The following is a 16,308-nucleotide window of genomic DNA, read 5'->3' as shown; positions in this document are numbered from 1 at the left end:
TCCCAACCACTTCATGGAGCTCTTTCGGTGGGTTCCCAAGGCATTCCCAATCCCACATTCCCAATCAAGCCTGTAGTCTCTCAGGCATGTCCTGGGTGAGCCCTGGGCCTACTACTGGTTGGACGCACGAGGAACGCTTCAGCATGGAGACATCCCAACAGGCATGCTAATCGGTTACCCGAACCACCTCATCTATTTCCTCTCGATTCAAAGAAGCAGCGGCTCAACTGAGCATGTGCTGGACAACCAAGATTCTCACCGTATTGCAAAGAGAGTGCCCTGACATTTTGCGGAGGAATCTCATTTTGGCCTCTTGTATCTGTGATCTTGTTCACTTGGTTATGACCTACCTTATTTGATTGTGTTTCACTTTATCCATACCTTTCATCTTGTTTCCTTTTGTCTCCCTTTGTGCAAACAGTATCTGTTCATGAAGGGCCGCATAGAGAACATTTTCACCGATGAGCTGTACAGTCAGTTTGCAATGGAGATCTCTGGGATGCTGCGACTCTGGAAACCTAAACAGCTGCCCAGTGGTATGTTCACTGATGGTAACCCCGCATCTAATATTATGTTAAATATAATTTGATGAAACAATAAAACTGTGCCAAACAAATGTGCGTTCATCTGAAATAACGCCCTGTGGCGACCCCTAATGGAACAAGCCGAAAGAAGAAGAATACACTTGTCACATCGGTCCGGCTGGAACAGCGTTTTCATGGAGAGTAACCAACTTTGAACAAAATAACATTGCAATTAATACGTTTAGAGCTATAACTATGAAATAACACACGTCCACACAGAACGTTACGTCTAAACCGGAAATGAATCAGTACGTCACTATGCATGTCACTTCAGAATATGGGCAGGTTAAAGTATATAATTATTCCATCCATCCATTTTCTTATCCACTTATCCTCACAAGTGTCGCGGGAGTGCTGGAGCCAACCCAGCTATCAATGGGCAGGAGGTGGGGTACACCCGAACTGGTTGCCAGCCAATCGCAGGGCACATAGAGACAAAAAGCCGCACTCACAATCACAGTTAAGGGCAATTTAGAGCGCCCAAGTAATGTTGCATGTTTTGGGGATGTGGGAGGAAACCAGAGCACCCGGAGAAAACCCACGCTGGCACGGGGAGAACATGCAAACTCCACACAGGCGGGTCCAGAATTTAACCTGGGACCCCAGAACTGTGAGGCGAACGCTTTCCAGCTGAGTCACTTTGCCACGACATATAATTATTATTATTAATCAATATTTGGCCGATAAGGTAACCCATATTAGTCCCACAGTTGGATAATATGCATCGTTTCAACAGCAAATATGGACATAGGAGATATAGATATGTAATGTAAATAGTGTGCAAGAGAACACATAATTAAATTTTTCTTTTTCCATATACGTCTTGCACACATACAAGCACAATATATACAAAATAGAAACCAAAACTCTTGTCCATGCATAAACTATCCAATTCAGACAATAAGTACTGTTTGTTTGCCAATTAGTGTGCTGAGTTTTAGTTTTGACGTTTGAAATCTGATTTACAGTTCGTACAGAGTATTCAGACACTTAAATTTTGGATTCTTTGTTATATTGCAGCCATTTGCCTTTAATCATTTTGGGTTTTTTCTTATTAATGCACACACACCACCCTACATTAACAGAAAACATACAGCCTTAAGTATTGAGACACTCTGTTCAGTGTTCATTCGAAGCACATTTTTAGCAAATACAACCATGAGTCCTTGGGAATGATGCAACAAGTTTTTCACACCTGGATTTGAGGATCCTGTGGCATTCCGCCTTGGAGATCCTGCAGAGTTCTGTCAGATCGAATGGTGAATGGTGGACAGCCATTGTCAGGGCTACGACTGGGCCATTCATTAACAATCAAGGAGTTGTTCTGACACCGCTCCTTCATTATTTCACCTGTGTGCTTAGGGTCATTGTCTTATTGGAAAGTCTGAGGTCCTGGGCACTCTGGAGAATGTTTTCATCCAGGATATCACTGTACTGGGCCCATTCGTCTTTCCTTCAATTGCGACCTGTCGTCTAGTCCCTGCAGCTGGAAAATCCCCCAACCCCATGATGTTGCTACCACCACGCATTACTGATGGGACTGTATTAGACAGGTGATGAGCAGAGCCTGGTTTTCTCCACACACAGAGGTTAGAATTAAGCCCAAAAAGTTGTATCTTGATCTCATTAGACCAGAGTATCTAATTTTTCACCATCTTGGAGTCCTTCAAGTGTTTTATAGCAAAATGTTTTGCACTGAGGAGACGCTACCGTTGGGCCAATCTGCCATAAAGCACCAACTGGTGGAGGGCAGCAGGGATGGTTGACTTTCTAGAACTTTCTTCTATCTCCCAACTGCATCTCTGGAGCACAGCAACAGTGTTCTTATGGGTTCTTCTTTACCTCTCTCACCAAGGCCCTTCTCCCCTGATTGTTCAGTTTGGGCAGATGGACAGCACTTGGAAGGGTTCTTGTCGTCCCAAATGTCTTCCATTTAAGGATTGTGGAGGCCACTTTGCTCTTGGAACCTGACCTACAGCAGAAATTGTTTTGTAACCTCGTCCAGATCTGTAGCTTGCCACGATTATGTTTCTGGGCTTTTCAGGCAGTTCCTTTGACATGCACTGTGAGCTGTGAGGTCTTCGAAAGACAGGTGCATGGCTTTTCTAATCATATCGAGTCAGTATAATCAAACACAGTCGGACTCCAATAAAGGTGTAGAACCATTTCAAAAATGATTAAAAGAAAATAGACAGCACCTGAGTTAAATGTGTCAGAGCAAAGGGGTTGAGTACTTATGGCTGTGTGATTATTTCACAGTTTGTCTTTTAAAATAAATCTGCAAAAAATTCAACAATTCAAGTTTTTTTCTGTCAATATGAAGTGCTGTATGTACATTAATGAGGGAAAAAGTGAACTTTAGCAAAAGGCTGAAATATTACAGCAAAAATTTTTTTGTGAATCTGAATACTTTCTATATCCACTTTGTTTTAACAAGTTTGCGTTTGTTTTTGTTTTCTTTGTTTTGTTTTTGTTACTAGGGTTGTAAACAGAATAGGCAAAAGTAAATTAATCCATAGAGACAGATATTTTTGAATGTTACTTTTATTCAGGGTGTAACTGTTTTTATAATCACAAGTTGGCCGGCTGTTAATAAAATCATTAAAATGGCCATTGTTGACGCCAAGATTTATTCATGATTGACTGTCGCACAGACTGACAACATTTTTAAAATATGGAAATTCTGACAAATTTGGGCAAATTGTTCCCAAAGTTGATGTTTACAGGTTGGCAGCGCTACATATCGCATTCACTAAACTCCACGAAGCACAACGGTGGCTGTCGCTCTCCTTTTTTTCTACTTCACTCGAGCTTCAGCACTTCTGACCCTTGCTCATGAACGCAAAGCAAAACATCTGCTCTTTCATTTCATTCATAAGCTGAGGCACTTGTAAGTGATGGTATAAGTTTATTCCTTTTTTTCTTGTCTCTCTCTTTAAGTTCTATTACTTCCTAATCTGTTTTGAATACGTACAATTCAATACGTGTTACGTTCCAACATTATCTGTGTCGCTTATCCTCACAGGGGTCGCAGGTGTGTCGGCACCTGTCCCGGCTAGCCAATTCTCCACCGTGCCACTGTTCAAAAACTAAACTGTGTATGATGTACAGTTATGTAACAGCAGATGTTGTGCTATTTTCTTAATTCAGGTGTTTTCCATTACACTCCCCACCACCAACCCCCCTCCAGGTAGCCTCGTGTCCTCTCGAGTTGAAGAGTCCTTCCTGTGGGAGTGTAAGCAGCTGGGCGCTTACTCCCCCATCGTGTTGCTCAACACACTTCTCTTCTTTTACACCAAGAACTTCCACTTCACCACGTTGGCGCAGCACCAAAGCCTATCTTTTTCCAACTTCAGTTTGCACACCAAACCCTGCAGTCGAGCGGGCAAAGTCCTCTACCTCAAATACCAGCGAAGCAGTGCTGCTACTTCCAGCCGTGGAGAGACGGGTATGTGTACCACAATAAAACGTGACACAATTTAGCGTGGTTGCCAAGATCTTTGATTAACTCATTTCCTCTCTGAAATGTTCATTGATGAGGGACTTCATGTCGTTGATGATTGTTTCTAGAGCGAACGAAAAAAAGGCAAGAAAAGGAAGATGGTGACATGGAGATGGCAGAAAATGTTACCAATCCGCTGCATTGTCCAGTCAGACTATATGAGTTCTATCTCTCAAGATGGTAAGACACAAACGTACACACCGTCACAAACATATGAGAGGAACGAGCTCCAGCACATACATTATATTTTATGAGCTTTCATGTTAATGTAGTGTATAGCCAGATTGAAGACACTTTTGTTCAAATCTGTCCATCCGGCCATTTGATTTTGATTAACATAGCATACACGGTTTTGGGTGAGAAAACTCACAACTACACCAGTTAACATAACCAATAAATTGAGAATATGGTAAGGTTTTAGTCAAATCAATCTTATCTTTGGTTCTCTCCCTCCTTCCCACTATTAGCCCACCAACAGCATTGAAGAGGACTGACATGTTTTACCTCCAGCCTGAACGCAATGTCCACACCCACAGGTCAGAAAACTTGAAATTGCCTGGCCTTTAAAGTCAACTGTTTGCTAAGCAGTATTATACTAGTGCTTTCTTTTATATTAAGTATTTTTTTGCATCATAAGAGTGGAAAGTGCATTTGCATTTTGCTGTTGCTTATAGCAGCTTTTCCCAGAGTAATTGAAACACAAACTCAACTACTTCAAAAAGATGTCAAAAAAAAAGAAAAACAGCCAATACTCCCATAAAGACAACAAAATGTGATTAAAACAGGACAAAATAATATGTGACCAAAAAGCAACCACAAGATCGGTGGAAGATAGCGACACGAGCACATAAGATCTCAATTTTTTTTAAAAACTAACTGAATGGTTGGAAAGTGGCAAAGTGAGAGAAAATACTTTTTGAAGGAAAAGTACTTAAAGACACCAAACTTGGTCACAAATATTTGGAACCAAAAAATATACTATCGTACTTTAAAGTGAACTCACCATCTGAAGGTATTTTTACTGTTTTTTCTACAAGGACATAATAGTCTTTACCTAAACTATGCCATCGCGATGTCTTTCAGTGTTTTTTTCAACTTTCAAATTCTACATTGTATATGTTTCCTTGTATTTGAATGTAAAAGGAAATACATGTTAACTTCTGATCTCATTATTTCACACTCCTTCCCTTTTGTGTCCCCGCAGCTCCTACTGGTATACTTCTCACTCACTACACCACACAATTCTGCAGAGCATGCTCACTCGGATCTTGGCAGTCAAAGAGGTTCAGCGATAACAGGAGGCATCCTCCACTTGGTCGGAGTTTACAGTGACGAGCCTTTTTGGAACAGGAATCTGCTCCCAGAGCCAGAGAGGAAGGGTCTCATGTATTTCCATAACAGCTGTGGGCTCCATATGAAGAGGCAGGCGGTCATGCTGTCAAAATCACAATGGACATTTATCACAAAGAAGACAATTTGACTTTTTTTTTTTTTTTAAACCATTATATATATATATATATATATATATATATATACACACACACACACACACACACATACATACATACATGCTGACCTGTGTGGATGCCCCCCTCCTCCAACAAGCACTCCTCGACTCTGCAGGCATCTGTTACTGATTCAAATGAAAAGGGAGTGTTCCGGACTCTCATTTCTTCATTTCTCGTCTTTGTCCCACTTTTAAACATGAGATGTGATGGTGGTTTAGTTCCTTCAACTGTGCATCCCTCATAAAGCCGTTCAGTGGGACATTTATGCATCATTCCTGCTGTCACTGAATGGAACAGCAGTACACTTTGTAGGTCAATGCTGTTGCGCTCTGTGACACTTCCACTGAATGTCTGGAGTCAATGGATGAGATCACTCAAGAATAGTACTTTTTCATATTGTCAACCAAACTTCCTTGGAGACCAAAAACAGACCAGGTCAACATGATCTATCTTATACATACCTGAACACTATTTTACATGAATTTCTGATTTTATCTTAATGATTTTAAAATGGCATAATCATGATCCTCTGAAGTAGCACTTTTAAAGGAAGACTCTCCCCAAAATTAATATGTATAATACACCTTCCAATTTAAAGTAATATTATTATTGAATATATTTTGAACATTAACTGGGGAAAAAGTTGAAAATAAAGAACATTTTTGAAAACCAAGCAAGATCTGGATATGTATGCTTTGACAGCAATACCCGGAAGAAACATCCTTGACCCCTGTCATCACCAGTGCTTAGCATTAAAAACCATTCATTCTAGATAAGCCAAGATACTGACATCTTCTGCAGCAAACTGCAACAAAACTGAGATAACGCACCCATATTTGTCCTTCTTTGACCTGCCGTGGGGTCTGCCTGACAGGATAAAGCTGTGGCTGTCACAGTTGAGGCTCGTTCATCAGCCGGGGAAATTTGCACGCATCTAATCATTACTGGCTATTAGCCGCTTAATTATAGCCTCTTGTGCTGGTACTATATAAGCATTAACATACTTTTATGAGGCAGCACGGTGGTGCAGCTGTTCAATCCCGGCCATCTGTACGTGGACTTTGCATGTTCTTCCCGTGTCTACGTGTGTGTAACCTGCCTCCTGCCCGTTCACAGCTGGGATAGGCTCCAGCACTCCTGCGACCATCGTGCGACTCAGAAAATGGATGGATATATACATGTACGCACACAACACTTCCAGGTTACTATTTACGGCAATGCGCGCGTCCAAACCCCCTTACCCCCTCCATCCCCGCCACCAGTCAATCATGAGAGGCTGGCTGTTTGAAAAGTACAACTTGGGTTAAAAAAAAAAAAAAAAAGTGGCCACGCCTGCTGTATATTCGCTACATCTAAACCAACTCCTCAGAAATTCAATTATTCAGTTATTGTTCGTCGTCAGCGCCATGCCCCTCTCCAACACGTCAAGTTTCACCTGTGTGTATTCAGGCTCAAACGCTTGAACATTGTACATTATTTTGGTTTTGCCTGCTCAATGGCGGGAGTAGTAATAACACAGAGCATCAACTCGCTGTTATACTCACTTTATTGGCTCTTAGCACAACACTTCTTTGCTCCGATTTACGCCGATGCGCCCACCCCCACAAAATGCCAAATAGTGGACGTTCTCTGTTCGATGAAATGTATCCACGTGCAATTGGGGGGTCAGAACAGAAAGCACTGGAGGCTTGGCAAACGCTGATTGGCTGTTAGTTTTCCAGCTGGGCTCATTGGAATGTCTGAGCGAGAGAGGAATTTCGATGATAATTTTCCAATTTAGAGATGTTTCTTGGTGAACTCTTGGGATAACTGCCATCTACTAACTTTTAATGTGTGCGCCCATTCCTATAATTTTGGGGAGAGTCTTCCTTTAAGATTGAGATCTTGTAAGTGCTTTTTTAATATTTAAATTCTAGCAGAATGGTGCCAGCACAAAGAGGGAACAAAGTTTTAATCTGTCAGATACAGGAAAATGTGGGATACAAAATTATTTAATTGGTTTATTGTTTTGATCACATACAGTTTATTGACAATAAGAAAATTGCTGACCTGTAATGTGACTAGCTGCATGTGAATGAGGTGGTGTAACGCTAGAGGAAACAAACGGTGCCTCTCATCTTTGGATTGATGAATGCGTCATCTGACATTTTGCCCTTTTCATTTTCTTCATCCCTTTTGTGGCCTTATTTAGCGTCAAGTCACCCCATTAGTTTTTGATGTCCATGGATTCTATCTGTTTTCCATGTCTTTCTTCTTTCTCCTATATCCTGTAAATATACATCCATCCCTGTATGTTTGTTTCCAGTAATGGTGCCATTTTTTTTTTCATGAGACTAAAAGCCCCCTCACTGGGTTTTCTCGTACATGTGGCTATGCTCTCATTAAAAGAGAAGGATAGTTTTTTTTAAAGTGTTGTGTATAAAATACTGATCTGTAAGGTTTAAAAATATTTTCAATGGTCAGAAAATAAACGAGCAGCAACCTTTTTAGGGTATGCCTAAAAGTAACGGATGTTTCTATTCATTCTTATTCCAGTTTCTATTCATTCATATTCAAAACCTTTTCAGGTTACCAACGATCCATTTCTCCTGATTAAGGTCATGGGTACGCTGGAGCTAATCCCAGTTAAAACTCTGTTAACCAAGCAGGGTTCCAGGTTATCTGAAAATGCACAACACTGGTCAATAATGGCAAATGCCAAGTCGGTACACTGGAAAAAGGGCCCTAATGTACTATGTGCAAAAATGCAACAGAGGGCTAACTGTCGGCAGGAGACTGGGTTACACCCTTGCCTGGTTGCCATCTAATCACAGGGCACATTATAAGCAACCAACCATTGGCACTCACATTCCTACCGACCTACAATTTAAATAACCTAACATGCATGATTTGGGATGCGAGACCCCAACAGGCATGGCGAGAACATAGAGACACCACACACGGTAGAGCAGATTTGAACCCGGGTCCTCAGAACTGTGAGGCAGATTTTCTAACCACAGTTCCTCCTTCAGATTACCAATAATGCATCCATCCATTTTCTGAGCAGTTTATCCTCACGAGGGTGCTGACTGCTGGAGCCAATTTGAGCGGTCATCTGGCAGGAGGCAGGGTAGACCCTAATTATTCTTTTTAAATTAAAAAAATTATTTTTTTTTAAAATCCAAAGTTTAAGTTAATGGATGAAATTTCTGTCCTCACATCATGAACATAAAAAGTGAAGATGGTTCAGTAGCAGTTTAGTGAAATGAAACAAGACTATCATTGTTATGGAGCGGGGGGATATTTTTCAGGGAACTTCAGCTTCCTCACACATTCCCAAAACACATGTAAATAAATTATGACTGAACAGTCCATAGGTGTGAATGTGATTGATCTTTTTTTGTGTGTCCATGTCCCCTGCAATTGGCTGATATTCAGTCAAGAGTTCCACTCAGCATGTGGCTCAGTCACCTGAGAAAAGTTCCATCTTACCACCAACCCAAATGTAATACAAAAATCAAATGGGATAGTTGGGATAATGTAACAAAATGCGTTTGTACTCTAAAACTAAGACTATAGATTAGCCTGGCAAAATAATCGCCATTTTCTTATTGGCATACGTATGGTTCCAATTTTGAGGGGGTCTCAAGTTAAAAAATACATATTTTCCCATTGATGTGCACAAAATGTGCAGTAGCTTTGTTAATTGGCTAAACTCAATCTAGATGTCAAACTCCTGGTGGCCAGATCCTGCCACTTTATTTTAAACTTCCATAAGTGTTGTGTACCAAAATTTCAAATTGTCATATAAAGCAAAGCTTTTTACTAAATGATGAAAAAAACCACATGGAAAGTGAATCATGGCAATAAATTCACAAGCAGAGCTCACCAACAGGGACTATATGCAATTCAAGGACAAAAGCCGAGATTTGAACCCTCAAAACTCTTCCTGACCCTTTTATGGGCTGTTACAATGCTACGAGCGTACACTTCCAAGGATAATTTCGACTAATTTGGGGAAAGAGGATCCAAATGAGAATGTATTGCAAGACGTATCTTTATTTCAGGTTCAAGTTTTAGAACTTCGCAGAACTGTTCCAGACAACATCAACAGAAAATGGTTGACACAATGGTTGGCCGGAAATAGAAAAGCTGCCTGAGGCCTGTCATCAGGATTTGGGGGGTCGTTGAGACATGATCACCAATCCGATCACAAGATGTCGCAATGTGTATCCTTTTTCTTATCAGTCTGGTTGAACCAACTTTGCAACATGTACGCAATGTACAATTGAGTGTGAACTTTCTTTATTGTAATTACTTCACAGAAACTTTACAGCATGAGACAAAAAGCCGGCATGTTAACAAAGACATTTGTGCTAGCACTAGCTTGCTAGGCAACATAACACTTTGCTGGCAGTTTGTGAGCCGTATCAAAAGTATGAAAATCCCTCAAAGTCTTCTCCCTAGCATCACGTTTTTCGCCATTTTGTTCTGATACACGTGGCGAGACAATTCTTTGTTGTCGTCGTGCTAATGAGTATATGGTCACGTTTGTGTTGACAAGATAACGGCCAGTGATTGTAAAACACGAAACAAGTGACAAGGCTAAAAATGAACCAGCATTTGGACTCAAATAGTCTGTACACGACGTGTAAATGTTTGTTGCGCAGCCGATCAATAACCTTTGTAATCAGTTAAGCGAAAAATGCAATCAAAACCTATCAGCCAATCAGCATCAAATGCGCCGGCAGCTCCGACAGATATCGATCAAGCCAATCAAATCGGTGTAAATTCAAGTTGCCAGGGGTTCTACTTCTGGATGGGCATCAGGTCATTAATACCCTCTTCCATCTCAAGCCTCTTCTCCATCTCCACGAGCACCTTTATGCCGTCCACAACCACTTGCACCAGCTGCACCTCAGTGAAGCCCATTCTGTCAGCATTGGAGATGTCAAAGACTCCACCATCTACTTCGGTGCCCGCCACTCCTGGAGGAGATATGAAATTTGAGAATTCCAAGGCCTGAATGGAAGGGAAAAACATTTAAACCAAAGAAAGCCATATTCCAGTTCCACGCTTCTCAAGCCTCAGCCTTTTAAGAACATCCTCAAACTCGGGCCGTTTGCTCATGTTGGGCAGCTTCACATGCACACCAGCACGCAGACCAGTGCCCAGGTTGGATGGGCAAGTCAAGATGTAGCCTAAGTGGTCACTCAACATGAATTCATGCTCTTTCTCCTTGAATTTGGACTCAACCTAGAAAAGAAAAAAAAAAACATTGACATGAGATAAGAGTTAACGTCTGTGTCATTTTTTGAACATACCTCTTGTATTCCACTGCAGAAGCGAGTAAATGCTGCCTTCATGTTGCCACCTTTCTCAATGGAGATCACTTTTAGATGCTCCTCTTCATTCACCCACACCAAGAATGTATTGCCATCATTGTGCCTTTCAAGAAAATACGTGAATTTGACGTGATATTTTCATGCATCGAAAACATTAGGTAGCATTGGTTTCTCACCAGACACCTCTGCCGTCAGGCCAATCACAGGCCATGCCTGAGGACAGCAGCAGAGGACACACTGGCTTCTCAAACAATAAGTGGTCTTCTATCATCTGTTGCTGCTCAGCTTCTGAAAGGCTCTTCAATGACAAGTATTTCCCATTCAGATCTCCAGTTAGTGATCCCAAAACTGCAAAAAAGCAACATTTACAAAAGTGTACAAGTATAGATATTTCTATGTTGCGCTGCAGCTCAAAACCATTACCTTCGATGGAGAGCTGCTCGAGAAAACGTCTTTCTCCACGGGTGCAATGTGGCGGCAAGCGGTAGCCACGAATGTTGCGACCCGCTCGAACACGGGAAATCAGAACATAGTTGGGGTCAAGGTCGTCGCCCCCCTTTAGGGCAAAACAAATTTTTCACCGAACAAATCCTGACACAATCTGTCTTTAGGATTTGAGAGAAGTTAGAGAAGTTACCGCAAGACTGTCAGGGTTGAATTCACTTTTGTGCATGTCTGTTTACTTAAAACCTCCATGTTTATCCTCAATGACAAGGTCCAGCAGCTCTTTGAAGATCTCATACGACTCCTCATCACCAGCCACACAGCCCACAGACATAGTGAATGGGGTACCTAGACACAACAGAAGTGATGATATGGTGAACTCATGACTGTCACAGAACGAAAAATTACTTTGTACCTGGATTATCCACGCCAGGCTGGATGACACGGTCAATAGTGAAGCCATAAGGGGTTTTCCGCTCACTCAGTGTTTTGTACAGATCCAGTGTTAAAAACTTGGCCATGTAGTTGTTGTGCATAGTGAGATCTGGAAAGTCTTTCTCAGGTGAAAACTTCTTCATTTTAAGTTTACCAGGCATCAAGGAGTTGATGGAACCACCCTTTTCCAGCTTCTTTTCCATATCCACCAGCAAATTGACACCATCAACCACAATCTGGACAAGCTGCACCTCAGAGAAGCCGAGTCGGTCACCATTTGATATGTCAAAGATTCCATCTACAGCAGCTGTGTCCACACCACCTGACATAAAAAAGGAAATCAGCCAACTCCAGAGACTCAAGCAGATGCGGGATGCCTCACAACCAAAAGTTGCACGTACCAGTTCCACGTTTTTGGAGCCTCAGCTTCTTAAGAACCTCCTCGAACTTGGGATGCTTGCTCATGTTTGGAAGCTTTACGTGGACGCCAGCACGCAAACCAGTGCCCAGGTTGGAGGGGCAAGTCAGGATGTAGCCGAGATGCTCATTCCACATGAATGCCTCACCTTTCTCCTTTATCACATCCTCAAGCTAAACAAGACCAAGTCAGGTCATCGCAACATTACCCATGATCACCCTTACACCTAACCTTGTCAACAAACCTCTTTGAGTCCAGTGCAAAAGCGGCTAAACACGCTCTTCATGTTGCCACCTTTCTCCATTGAAATCACTCGCATATGGTCCTCCTCGTTCACCCACACGAGGAATGTTTTGTTGTTGTTGTGCCTTTTAAAAGAAAAAAATCTTGTTCATCTCAAATCTTAAGCAAATGTAGGACCTAGGATCTTACCAGATGCCTCTGCCATCAGGCCAATCACGGGCCATCCCTGAGGACACCAGTAAAGGTGACACTGGCTTGTCAAACAGGAAGTGGTCATCAATTAGCTGCTGCTGTTCAGCCTCTGTCATACTTTTCAAGGCATAATACGTCCCTTTAAGGTCTCCAGATAGAGTATCTAGCGCTGCAAGAAGAACAGCAAACACGATTCATAGAACTCTGTTCTCTGCAGTGACTAAATGGCACACTCTGTGGCTTCTTCATGAGGCCTGAGCCATACCTCCAATGCAAAGCTTCTCCAAAGCGCGCCTTTCTCCACGACTGCACAGTGGCGGCAAGGAGAAACCACGGATGCTGTGGCCTGTTCGGACTCTGCAGCTCAGAACGTACTTCGAGTCAAGGTCGTCGCCCCCCTTGAAGGCAGGACAAACATTGAGTTTTCAACCATACCAATCAAGTATTATTCTTAAAATGGTCCTGGTTAAATGCTGTTTTACTCTCAGGTTTTCTGGGGCCAGGTCAGTCTTGTGCATATCTCTTGGTTTGTATCCTCCATGTCTATCCTGAATCACAAGGTCCATCAAGTCTTTGAAGACATGGTATGACTCCTCATCTCCAGCCACACAGCCCACAGTCATGATATATGGGTGACCTATACACATTCGTCACAAGGAGAGCAGTCAAAATCCAGAATTTAAATAAATGCAGAATTGACTCTCAAAAGCAAGGTACTGCACCTGGATTATCTACACCTGTCTGAATAACATCATCAATGGTAAAACCGTTAGGGGTGCAACGCTGCCTCAGCGTCTTGTACATTTCCAGACTTAAGAACTTTGCAATGTGGTTGTTGTGCTGACTGAGATCTGGGAACTCTTCCTCAGCAGAGAACACGTTCATCTGAAGATCAGCTGGCATTAGGTCATCAATGGGCTCCTCCTTCTCTAGCCTTTTCTCCATCTCTACTAGCAGCTTGATGCCATCGATCACCATCTGGACTAACTGTACCTCAGAGAAACCCAGTCTGTCAGAATTGGAAATATCAAAAACCCCATCCACAGCATCTGTGTCCACACCACCTGGTGAATAGATTTAATTAAATTAACTTCAAACATTTTTCACCCAATGAGACAACTTTGACCAAGCTTGCATGTACCAGTTCCACGTTTCTGGAGCCTCATCCTCCTTAGAACTTCTTCAAACTCAGGGTGTTTGCTCATGTTTGGTAGCTTCACATGCACACCGGCACGTAGACCTGTGCCCAAATTGGAGGGGCAAGTCAGAATGTACCCAAGGTGTTCATTCCACATGAATGCTTCGCCTTTCTGCTTAATCGAGGACTCGATCTAAAACAGATGGCACTCAGGTCATCACAAGACAGAATGGATCAAACAGCTTTGATTCCTGTATTTCTCAAAACCTCTTGGAGTCCGCAGCAAAAGCGAGTGAACACTTCTTTCATGTTGCTATCTTTTTGCATGGAGATCACGCGCAGATGGTCCTCCTCGTTCACCCACACTAAGAATGTCTTGTTTTCATTGTGCCTTTAACGAAAGCATGAATGATAATTATGTCTTCTCAGGTGAAATGCAGCCAACCAAGTCCAGTTATATAGCGTCTTACCAGATTCCCCGACCATCAGGCCAGTCACGGGCCATCCCTGAAGCCAACAGCAAAGGGGACACTGGCTTGTCAAACAGCAAGTGGTCATCAATCAGCTGCTGCTGCTCTTCCTCCGTCATGTTCTTCAATGCGTAGTATTTTCCTTGTAGGTCTCCACTCAGTGAGTCCAAGGCTTAATTTAGAAAACTCAATTAGTGTTCAGTGATGCGATATACTACTTGCTCTCACAATTTAGTCTGGACTTTACCTTCAACAGAGAGCTTCTCAATGGCACGTCTCTCTCCACGACTGCACAGCGGTGGCAAACAAAACCCACGGATGCTGCGGCCTGTTCTGACTCGGGAGCTCAGAACATATTCTGGGTCGAGGTCATCACCTCCCTAAAGCATACATAATACAGCTAACTGGTTTCTCTGCTGTCCAAATTTTGTGTCCCAAGCCATTGTGAAATGCTGTTATACCTTCAGATTATCTGGGTTGAGATCAGTCTTGTGATTGTCTTTGGCTTTGTAACCTCTATGTCTGTCTTCAATCACAAGGTCTAAAAGCTCTCTGAAGACTTCATAAGATTCCTCATCTCCAGCCACACAGCCTACTGTCATGATGAAGGGATGTCCTGCGTACATCATATTAGTCACGCAATCCCCAAATCAAACTCCAAAAGTTGACCAATTCTCAAAAGGACTAAATGTACCTGGATTATCCACGCCTGTCTGTATGACATCATCAATGGTGAAGCCATTGGGAGTTGTGCGATCCTTCAGCTTCTTATACATCTCCAAAGTTAATATTTTGGCCATGTGGTTGTTGTGCTTACTGAGATCTGGAAACTCATCCTTTGCTGTCAAACCCTTCAGATCAATGTTGCTGGGCATTAGGTCGTCAATGGACTCATCCATTTGGAGCCTCTTTTCCATCTCTACCAGCACCCTGATCCCATCGACTACCATCTGGACCAGTTTCACCTCTGAGTAACCCAGTCTGTCAATGTTGGAGATGTCAAAGACCCCATCCACAACAGCTATGTCCCCACCACCTGGTACAAAAAAACAAAAACTCTTGATGAACTTCTGCATTTTAAGGTTTAGTTTTGGAATAAACTTTTCACTTGTAGCAAAGATTTACCTGTACCAATTCCACGTTTTTGCAGCCTCAATCTCCTAAGAACCTCATCAAACTCTGGGTGCTTGCTCATGTTTGGCAGCTTCACATTAACACTTGCACGCAGACCAGTTCCCAGGTTAGATGGACAAGTCAGAATGTAGCCAAGGTGCTCATTCCACATAAATACATGACCTTTCTTCTTGAACAAGGACTCCATCTAAATAATTAGGATCAGATCATTGAGATCCCCAAAATTAACAGAAAGTGATTCAGTATACAATGAATGAACTATAAACCTCTGCGAGTCCATCACAGAAGCGAGTGAACACTTCCTTCATGTTGCCTCCTTTTTGCATTGAGATCACCCTAAGATGGTCCTTCTCATTCACCCACACCAGAAATGTCTTGTATTCGTTATGCCTTCAAATGTAAATAGCATGTAAATTAAGACATTCCAAACATCGTATCATTATGACAGATTAATTATCACCAGATGCCTCTGCCGTCGGGCCAATCACGGGCCATCCCTGAGGCCAGCAGCAGAGGGGACATTAGTTTTTCACACACTTCCACTCTGAAGGCACTAATGTTTCCGTTTTTTTACGGATATTTCGATCCAGAAAAGATACCTTCAACTTTCAGGGTAGGACCGAAGACCCATTTTTCACAAGAACAAAAGTATTGCAATAGGTGATGAGTTTTAAGAAAAGGGCTATCCAAATTTGTTTTAATGTCATTACATAAAAGCAGTGATTGGATTTTGCATGTAGTACATTATAAATTTACACAAAAAAGTTCACTGGATTAGTGAAAGAACTTTTTCACATCCCGCATGGATTTCAAGGCCGTAGCATGCATTTTACGTGATGACAGACTGGAGAATCATTGCAAAGGGAAAAAAATTCTAGTTAGGTTCTGTCATTAGGTCATTTGATGGTGTTATCTA

The 16,308-nt window shown here is 42.2% G+C and overlaps 1 protein-coding gene and 1 pseudogene across 2 annotated transcripts in view; one reads left to right on the top strand and one right to left on the bottom strand.

Moving 5' to 3' along the window:
• Positions 1-8,101, top strand: part of LOC133513093 (zinc finger MYM-type protein 4-like) — a 49,307-nt gene extending 41,206 nt beyond the window's left edge. Inside the window, exons 28-32 of one of the 2 annotated variants that reach the window (XM_061843463.1) lie at positions 422-551; positions 3,775-4,032; positions 4,155-4,266; positions 4,554-4,622; positions 5,291-8,101. In XM_061843463.1, the coding sequence (XP_061699447.1) occupies positions 422-551; positions 3,775-4,032; positions 4,155-4,266; positions 4,554-4,622; positions 5,291-5,381 (660 nt within the window). In that variant the 3' untranslated portion in view covers positions 5,382-8,101. The remainder of the gene's footprint in view (positions 1-421; positions 552-3,774; positions 4,033-4,154; positions 4,267-4,553; positions 4,623-5,290) is intronic. The other variant, XM_061843464.1, reaches the window with a different exon arrangement.
• Positions 8,102-9,861: 1,760 nt separating this feature from the next.
• On the bottom strand, positions 9,862-15,917 carry LOC133513723 (creatine kinase, flagellar-like; annotated as a pseudogene).
• Positions 15,918-16,308: the final 391 nt, after the last annotated feature.

This window comes from Syngnathoides biaculeatus, chromosome 15 (assembly GCF_019802595.1).
Source record: "Syngnathoides biaculeatus isolate LvHL_M chromosome 15, ASM1980259v1, whole genome shotgun sequence".
NCBI classification, from domain to species: domain Eukaryota; kingdom Metazoa; phylum Chordata; class Actinopteri; order Syngnathiformes; family Syngnathidae; genus Syngnathoides; species Syngnathoides biaculeatus.
The sequence above is the reverse complement of the archived record's forward strand: the minus strand, read 5'-3'. Positions and strand labels throughout refer to the sequence as shown.